The sequence below is a fragment of the Rhodamnia argentea genome, chromosome 5 (genome assembly GCF_020921035.1).
Source record: "Rhodamnia argentea isolate NSW1041297 chromosome 5, ASM2092103v1, whole genome shotgun sequence".
In the NCBI taxonomy this organism is placed as follows: domain Eukaryota; kingdom Viridiplantae; phylum Streptophyta; class Magnoliopsida; order Myrtales; family Myrtaceae; genus Rhodamnia; species Rhodamnia argentea.
Window position 1 is genome coordinate 2,731,589 of NC_063154.1, and position 8,681 is coordinate 2,740,269.

Genomic DNA, 8,681 nt, shown 5'->3' on the forward strand with positions numbered 1-8,681 from the left:
ATGCCAAATCGTCAACCACTCAACTCCACCACGTCTAGCCGTTGCGCGACTCTTTTGTGGACCCTTTCCCCCTCTTTTGGGAAGTTTGGTTTTTGGTGCCCATCGCTTGCAAAACTGCTGAAAGGACAGGGCGAGACGATCGACTGCAATCGCGATGTTTTCGTTGGTTAGTTTAGATTTTTATCGATTGAGGTATATTTTTTTTATTCCACACTGACCACGAGCTCATGTATTAATCGCTCTGTATTCGGGTAAAAATCCGATCCCATACCCGCTTTATCATGTACCCATCACCATATTTCTATCAGATTCCTAACAGAAGAGTCGACATCGCAATCGGAGTGAAACAATCATCATATTGGGGCCACTAGATAGAGAGACAATGCTATATAAAATCTACATATTGAGGTAGGTGTTTTGGTCCTGCACGAATGAAAGTTGCCTCAGTACGCCAACATTAATAAGCCAGCAGTAACAGTAAGGTGGTTCTCGAGTTGGTGAAAGTAGTAAAAAACTGGAAGCATCAAAGATCTCAATAAAATCGGTGGAGTTGAGACACCTAACGCTTGTGGTTCTGTTGAATGACGTCCGTTCTCCCTCCATCGTCGTCTTCTTCGCGTTCTTGGATTTCCCTTCTGTTGTTACATCTCGAATTCGTCTGAGAGGGGGGGTGTTCAAGAATTGATCTGTCAAAGAAAGGCACATAGAGCTTTGTGACTCACTGGCGCATAGATCAAGATTGACCTCACGATGATGCTATCCCTGCCGAAATTCAATCTTTTAACTAAGTTGGGTTATGACGTAAACCTGATTAAATCTCATACTATGTAGAACGAGAAAGCCATGAAAGATCAACATGGGAAAATTTGCTTCCCTTGTCAAATTTTTTCCATTTTTTTGTTTTTTTGCGTTTCAGATCCTGCATTGTCAATCTGATGATGCCAGAATAGCGGAAAGAAATATTTTCTTATACGCGCAGACCTAATTGAATTATTTTAATGTATCCGACATTAGAAAAATTATTTTAGTTTGACACAAATTCCCACCTTTCGTGCCCGAGGAAGTGGAGACTGCAAAGAACGAAACACATCCAATCCATGGCGTCTGCAAAATTGTTTATTAATAATTTGAACGTAGTCCCAACTCTAGTCCGAGGTCGAAAGGGACAGAGAGACGTTGGTGTCGCATGTGGCACTGGCAGTTACCCCCCTCTTCCCTTCTCTCTCTCTCCCCCTCAGCTTTAAAAATCAAATTTTTCTCACACAGAAGAGAGAGAGAGAGAGAGACCAGCAACATAAGCAGACATAGTTGCAATCAAACGCAAGGGCCAGCTTCACAAAAACCATGAACTCCATTAATCCGACCTCGCATTTCCCCTCTCCTGCCGCTCAAAGTTCCTTCTTTTCAAAAACGGAGGGGCAGCGGTCCATCTCGTGAACCCTGCGCATTCCGCTCCGTCGCTCTCCGTTATAGTCGTCGCTCAATCTTTTCTCGCTCTTTGTTTGCTTAACACGCTGAAAATGGGAAGTTCGGCGAAGAAGAGCGAAAGCTCGAAGAAGAGCAAGAACGGCCGCGGCTCTTCCGGAACAGAGTCGAGCACTGAGTCCAGAGACTGCAGCTTGAGCTCGACTAGATCGAGCTCCGAGAGCTCTTCGGCCGAGGAATCAACGAAGGCAAAAGAGAAGGACAGAGAGCGCCCGTCGCCTGCTCCGCTGGGTTGGCCCATCGGAAAAGCTGATTTGCACCGAAACTCTGTTTCCTCCGTCAAGGACGATGAAGGGAAAAAGCATGAAATCGATGATGATTCGAAATTGAAGAAATTGGGCTCAAAACTTTCAGGTTGGTTTAGTTTCCAAACTTTTTTCAATCCCCTTTTTCACTTTCGCTCTTTCTGGCACTTTTGATTCTGGTTGCTGAGTTAGTGAAGATAAAAGTCGAGAATTCAAAATTCAAACTTTGGACTTTATTTAGCTACTATCTGTTGCCGTGACACTTGAACAGAGCAGAGGAAATTTCCTAAATTCTCTGTATTTACTTGGATTTGGTGGCTAATGCTTAACCACCTCAGGTCTAATGGTTTTGTGTAAATTTGATTAGAGCTGGACATGATGAAGGAGAGATATGCAAAATTGTTGCTTGGTGAAGACATGTCAGGCTCTGGGAAGGGTGTTTGCACTGCTTTGGCCATTTCAAATGCCATCACCAATTTATGCGGTATGCCCTTTTCTTTTCTTGTCTTCAATATTTGTAATGAGACCTTACTCTTGGTTTTCTTTTTTTAGTTATTCCCTTGAGGTCTGTCCTGATCATTTCTGGTGAGCTTATTTGTTTTATCATCATACGAGGCAGGAACTATTTTTGGGCAACTTTGGAGATTAGAACGCTTGCCTCCTGAAAAGAAAACAATGTGGAAAAGAGAGATGGAGTGGCTTCTTTGCGTCGCGGACCACATCGTCGAATTGATACCCTCTTGTCAAACGTTTCCTGATGGTAGCAAGCTTGAGGTATCTTGATTCTACTCTATTATCTAGTGAATGTGTGAATCATTTTCGATCTTGTTAACTTAGAGATTGAGGGAAAGAAACTCAAATTTCTGCTTCTGGGTTCGAAACACCCAAGTAGTTCATATCCAGTGAGCTCAAATCCAGCTGTTAGAGTTTTTGGGTTTTATATGCTTGTGATTGTAACTTTCTGGCAACAAAATCGACAGATTTTAGGTCTCTTTCTTGGTGTTCAAAAGACGAACTGATAGCCCAGTTAGTAGATCCCAATTCTTTGCTCTGTCTGGCGACAAGTCAAAATTTAAGGACTTCAACAAACTTTATTGTAGAATCGGATGTAGTTGAATGCAGTCATTATGGTACTCAAGTATATGACCTTCTATGTAATTCTAATGGTCTGGTGTTGGAAAAAAACTAAGTTCTTAAATCAACTTTGTTCTTGATCCTTGGTACGTCCATTAACGGCCAGTTATTTGGACTTGGAACCAGAATAGCAGATGGAGGAGGAAAAGAGCATTTTGGGTCCTATAATTCATTTTTTTCCTCTCATGCTGCTTTTCGTTTCAATTTTTTAGGTCATGACTTGCAGGCCCAGAGCCGATATTTTTATCAATCTTCCAGCTCTTCGTAAACTGGACAACATGCTTCTTGTAAGATATGAATATCTTTGACCACTTGAAATACATCAAATATGAGGGAATATCCATACTCATGTTTTTGTTGAATCCTTTGCATTTCAACAGGAAATATTAGATGGTTTCACAGATACGGAATTCTGGTATGTTGATCAAGGCATAGTAGCCTCAGATGCAGAAGGGTCGGCCTCTTTTAGGAGGACGATTCAACGGCAAGAGGAAAAGTGGTGGCTACCAGTGCCTCGTGTTCCTCCTGGTGGTCTCAGCGAGAACTCGAGAAAGCATTTAACTCACACTCGCGAATGCACAAGCCAAATATTGAAGGCTGCAATGGCCATAAACAGCATGACTTTAGCAGAAATGGAAGTTCCAGACTCATATCTGGAAGCTCTTCCCAAGGTCAGAAAATATACCGTTGCAGCTTCTTTGGTTCTTAGTCGTACATAACCAAACTGGTCTTTCTTGATAACCCAAGTTCGTGTTATTTGGTTTGTTGATATCATGCCCCAGGGGTCTCATAATGTTGACTGGTCTTATTTTCAGCATGGGAGAACTTCCTTGGGGGACGTCATTCATCGATACATCACTTCAGACCAATTCTCTGCAGAATGCCTGCTCGATTGCCTTGACCTGTCTTCTGAGCACATTGCGCTAGAAATAGCAAACCGAGTAGAAGCCTCGATGTATGTATGGCGAAGAAGATCTCACCCTAGACCCCCAACTCATCCGAACCGATCCACGACGAAGACATCTTGGGAGATGGTTAAAGACCTGATGTTAGACGGGGATAAGAGAGAACTGTTGGCAGAAAAAGCTGAGAGGCTCCTGCTTTGCTTGAAGCAGCGGTTTCCATGTCTTGCACAAACTGCCTTAGACACGAGCAAGATCCAATTTAATAAGGTGTTGATCTCTGATCTATCTCTTCTCTGTAGTAAAATTCAAACCTTTCTTTTCCTTTCCAATTTTGTTAAGCAGGAGCTATTTTGCCAATAATAGTAAGCTTTCGAACTTTCCAGGATCTCGGGAAATCCATTCTTGAGAGCTACTCAAGAGTGTTGGAGAGTCTGGCATTCAACATCGTTGCACGTATAGACGACGTGCTCTATGTAGATGACTTGACCAGACACGCAGACAAATTATCCCCAATCCCAGGCGTTAACGCGATACCCCAGAAGAAGAAGTTATCCATGCCATACTCGGTGCATCTCTCAAGCACTCCCTATAAGTCGGCTTTTAGCACTCCAAGCTTTTCCCCGGCGCCCCTGATTAGCCCTATAAGGGGAGAGAGGACTCCTTTTATCAGCAACACCAATAACAACGGCAAGCCTCCCCGCCGTGGTTTCGGAGTTAAACGGGTCCTCACGAATTATCTCGGTGTGGACACGAAGCCTAAGTTATCCGGGAGCGGAACCGACCTGTCTTGCCCAGTACTGAGCACAAGTTCCACAGACTTGGGAGTGTAAGAAAGGCTAACCAGGCTTACTTGCTTGAGTTTCTTTGAGAAAGTTACAGCGATCCACTGTAATTTGGTGTGATTACCATAGGCTCTATACTAGCTCTTTAGTTGTTGAGTTCTTTCTTCACTTGTATCCTGAACTCGTTTGACTACCAAAACTATTCATTTGCATAAACTGCTCGTGTCTGGTCTGTGTCACTTGAGATGAATATTCATTGTGAGATGAGGCGGATTGTTACTGTGTTTAACACGAGTTCTTTGGTCTGTCCTCCTCCTTCAAAAGCTTCATCCTGAAAATGATGACTAAAATATTCAAAAAAGAGGGCAGGAGGGGGCATTCCGAGAATTGAACTCGGGACCTCTCGCACCCTAAGCGAGAATCATACCACTAGACCAAATGCCCACGATAATGGCAGAGCGAGTAAAAATTTAAATGATATAAAAAGACAGAGATCTTTGGGTCCTCCTTTCGCCGATTTGGTTTTGCCATCGTCCAAGTCCTTCCTTAAAGTCAATGAAGAATATTTGATTTCCGACTGATAGTGCGTATTTATCTGAAAATCATTTCTTTCTTTCTCTTTTTTTTTTTTTTCCCATTTTCACATTACTTTACTATGCTCAAATGGCAAGAAAATTTTTAAAAGAGAATAAATAAAAGCTGAGTTTGCTTAATCCCTACGGCGTACGGACAACAACTACTGTTGTCCGTGTCTGCGTTCTTTCTTTAAGGAAAACGGGGCATTGTCAGTAAAATCGCCATGTGCGTACTCCTTGACCTTTACCAAATCTCATAGACCCAGCAACGTTCACACACTCTTCTTCACCTTCAAGCTGTTCGCCCGTCTGATCACCCGCCATGGCCGCCGGCACGAGCATCCACGTGACGGCGCTCGACGGCCTGGTGAACGTGAACTCCCTCTTCACGCTCGCCGTCTTCGTCGGGCTCGCCTGGAACCCCTGGGACCCGAACAACACCCTCAACAAGGACCCCCGGTGTGCCCCTGGCCCCACCGTGAAGCGCGACCTCATCGCCTTCCACGTCTACTCCTTCGGCTCCTTCCTCTTCTCCAGCTTGGTCGCTCTCGCCCTCAAGCAGGTGAAGTGGTTCTCACTTCTTGTTCTTGTACGCTTTTAGTCTTCTCTCGCGCCTTACGTCCAGCACTTTGAGAATTGAGTCTCCAATGATGTTGATGAGAAAAGAAGTGAGCGAAGGATCCGACGTTGGATTGGTGACTCTCGGTCTAGATAGGGCCGCTTTTGAGGCTAAGGGAAGATTTCATTTTTTCTTCCTTTGGCTATCAGGCTATCCGGATCACGCGGTCTCCGACCTACCACCCTGTGGAAATGCTCGATCGAATCAATCAGAATGCTCTGCGGGTCGGGATGTTGGCGTCCGGAGTCGGGTCGGTCTGCGGATGTGTGTTTCTGATGCTGGCTCTGATCAATGTAGTTCAGATCAAGCTCGGGACTCTGGCTTGTGGGAGCACGCACAGCTTCGCGGCGGTGGTGCCTCTCCTGATCTTCGTGCCCTTGGGGCTTTTCGTATATGTATGCACTGTCTTGTATGCTTTTACTCGATAGGGTTTGGATAGTTCGTCATGTTCGATGGATTTGGATTGCAGAGAGTAGGTGGCCTTTTGGGGGAATGGGTGCTTCTTCTGTATGTTGTGAGAATGAGGTCGAGTGATATGTCTTGATACTGAGCTGATGGTGTTCTATTTTGACAATTAGTTGAATATCTGTAGATGCAATTACTGAAATGTGCGGAAATCGACTGCCCGTTATGCTTCTATTGAATCCTCTAAGGAATATCCATCTGGATTCTTGTGTGGACTTATACAGTCACAGTAGTTTCAAAATCATATCCAAGCGAATTGTGGTCTGATCCACAAACAGGGGAATGCCAGCAACGCAGTCGCGTGCATCTTGAGCTCTTGTTATTGTCCTGTGCTTCTCCGGCGGTGTATAAGGTTAATTTTTGTGATCAATTGGTCTTATTAGCAGCTGCTATAATAGATTTACACCAGCTATACTTAATCAGTTGTTTATCCACATGAACTGGGGAGAGTTCCATGTCTTCTAGAAGGACATTAGATGGGAATATGTGTGATCTCTGTTAGTGGACTGTATTGGCAGCTTCCAGGGAAAAACATGAGTCTGTAAACTCTTTGGCATTTTGAAGGATAGTCATATGCTTCTGTCTTTCTAGGTATATGATTATCTAACAGAGGTAAATATGAGGGGGGGCTGCCTTGCAAGCTGCTTGTCGGACTTTTCTTTGGGAGCTGTAGATGCATTTTGTTAAGGGTTTGCCAATAGTACAAAAAGCAGTGAACTATTTATTTACCACTTCGATGCAACTCATTTTATCGAGTGATAAAAGGAAAAGGTTTCGTGGAATACGTTGTAGATGCAACCAAAGATGCTAGGAAGAACGAGTATGAATCAATAGAAAAAGATAACTACTTAAGTTGATAGTGGGAGATTTGGTTTAGCCACGGCCTTTGCAATCCGCTGAAATAGATTTAACTGACAATCACTTGAAGGCATGGTTCAGTTATCGGAAGACCCTCTGTCCTACCTCCCCTAGTTGTCTTCCCTTTGTCTCAGAACAATCTTGTTTCCTTGTGTTGGAGCTTTGTAATTGATCCAAGAGTCTTGTTGGACTCAAAGAACTATTTATGAACAAGAAAGTTCAATGTGGATGCGGGTTGTTGAAACATAGTTGCACTCTAATTTGCGGAGCTCTACATTCTGCTGGTCTAGCATCAAATTCAATTCCCAGTAGTGTAGTCCGAAGGATAAGGCTCAATACCTAAAATTGGACTGAGCACACACTTTTTCGATTTGGAGTCTTGCCATCACTTGTGCTTGTGCCAGTAGTTTTGAGTAAGCCTAAAATAAATTTAATATTGATTGCATAAGATGATAATGTTAGGGTAGCTTGAGGAGTACTTGATGTTGGAGCTTGCTATGCTGGCAGCTGCTTATCAAAAGCTTATTTTCGCACTCCGGATGGGAAAAGCAACAGAATGGTAGCAAAGACTTTGAGAAGTCACTTTATCTTGTTTGTCTTCTCTGGGTTAAACAATGTGGGTGGATCTATATTTGCATATCTAAAGGACTAGCTGTCGAATAAACAAAAAGCAATCTTTCCATAGTGCTTTCACCACTTTCTTTGTGGTTTGCACTTGTGAGAACTTTCCGGTTCTCATAAAAGCTCGCAGGCTGAGACTCATTATGCATAATTGAAGATATGGAAGCTCCAATGAAGCACATTAGTGTTCTGGTCATTTTTGCAATTTTGGCCATTTCAGGTTTCCAGACTGTCTATGGGGCGGGTGAATGTGGCAAGTCTTCAACACCCGATAGGGAGGCTTTTAAGCTGGCCCCTTGCATGTCTGCGGCACAGGATGAGACCGCACCTGTGTCAAGAAACTGCTGTGCTCAGGTGAAGAGAATAGGGCGGAACCCAAGCTGCCTATGCGCTGCCATGCTGTCAAACACTGCGAAAATTGCAGGAATTAAGCCTGAAGTTGCCGTCACCATTCCAAAACGCTGCAACCTTTCTGATCGCCCCGCTGGGTACAAGTGTGGAGGTCAGATTTGCCTTCTTTCGCTTACTGCAGAAGAGTTATTGTTTGGAAACTTGTATCTCCAGAAGCATCCAGCGTTGGATGTTGCCATGTTGTAAATTATTTAGCGCCGCAACCTTTTCTTCTGCTAGATGATCGCCCTTTCATGTGTTGACAGGTGCTGATCATGTCTAAGTAATCTAAGTAGATGAATGCGCTGACAAAGATGGTCATTCTTTGGGATGGACTGCCCTTTTCTCCCTATATCCCTTATAACTTAATGCACTTTTATGCAATCTCCGATCACCAGATTTATTAAGTTTCCATTGCTTTGGCTTTTGCAGGTTACACAGTGCCATAATGGTCATGGCCGATCACCAGTTTGCTGCAGTTTGGATCGCTCTGTTGTGTTATTTATTTAACTTCAATAATGTGCATGCCGTTAACATGTAACGGTAATGATATGATGAAATGTACTCGCTAGAGCCGACAATGGCGGACTATGTTTATGCCC

At 43.7% G+C, this 8,681-nt stretch overlaps 3 protein-coding genes and 1 non-coding gene across 4 annotated transcripts; 3 read left to right on the top strand and 1 right to left on the bottom strand.

The window, feature by feature from the left end:
• Positions 1-1,241: 1,241 nt before the first annotated feature.
• Positions 1,242-4,783, top strand: LOC115743781 (rop guanine nucleotide exchange factor 5-like). The gene is made up of 7 exons (XM_030678746.2): positions 1,242-1,839; positions 2,098-2,214; positions 2,350-2,504; positions 3,077-3,151; positions 3,245-3,535; positions 3,680-4,036; positions 4,153-4,783. The coding sequence occupies exons 1-7, from the start codon at positions 1,521-1,523 to the stop codon at positions 4,597-4,599; spliced, it is 1,761 nt and encodes a 586-aa protein (XP_030534606.1). The 5' UTR covers positions 1,242-1,520; the 3' UTR covers positions 4,600-4,783.
• Positions 4,784-4,923: 140 nt separating this feature from the next.
• On the bottom strand, positions 4,924-4,995 carry TRNAP-AGG. The gene has a single exon. It is a non-coding gene; the product is annotated as a tRNA-Pro (tRNA).
• Positions 4,996-5,309: 314 nt separating this feature from the next.
• Positions 5,310-6,386, top strand: LOC115743764. Its single transcript, XM_030678709.2, has 2 exons — positions 5,310-5,688; positions 5,895-6,386. Exons 1-2 carry the CDS (start codon positions 5,449-5,451, stop codon positions 6,171-6,173), a joined length of 519 nt encoding a protein of 172 aa, XP_030534569.1. The 5' UTR covers positions 5,310-5,448; the 3' UTR covers positions 6,174-6,386.
• A 1,311-nt stretch (positions 6,387-7,697) lies between these two features.
• Positions 7,698-8,681, top strand: LOC115743765. The gene is made up of 2 exons (XM_030678710.2): positions 7,698-8,191; positions 8,512-8,681. The coding sequence occupies exons 1-2, from the start codon at positions 7,849-7,851 to the stop codon at positions 8,526-8,528; spliced, it is 360 nt and encodes a 119-aa protein (XP_030534570.1). The 5' UTR covers positions 7,698-7,848; the 3' UTR covers positions 8,529-8,681.

Coding starts and splice junctions, on each gene's coding strand:
- LOC115743765 (XM_030678710.2), top strand. CDS start 7,849: ATGGAAGCTCCAATGAAGCACATTAGTGTTCTGGTCATTTTTGCAATT.
- LOC115743764 (XM_030678709.2), top strand. CDS start 5,449: ATGGCCGCCGGCACGAGCATCCACGTGACGGCGCTCGACGGCCTGGTG. Junction 5,689..5,894: donor TCGCTCTCGCCCTCAAGCAG/GTGAAGTGGTTC, acceptor TTTGGCTATCAG/GCTATCCGGATCACGCGGTC.
- LOC115743781 (XM_030678746.2), top strand. CDS start 1,521: ATGGGAAGTTCGGCGAAGAAGAGCGAAAGCTCGAAGAAGAGCAAGAAC. Junction 2,215..2,349: donor TGCCATCACCAATTTATGCG/GTATGCCCTTTT, acceptor CATACGAGGCAG/GAACTATTTTTGGGCAACTT. Junction 3,152..3,244: donor AACTGGACAACATGCTTCTT/GTAAGATATGAA, acceptor GCATTTCAACAG/GAAATATTAGATGGTTTCAC.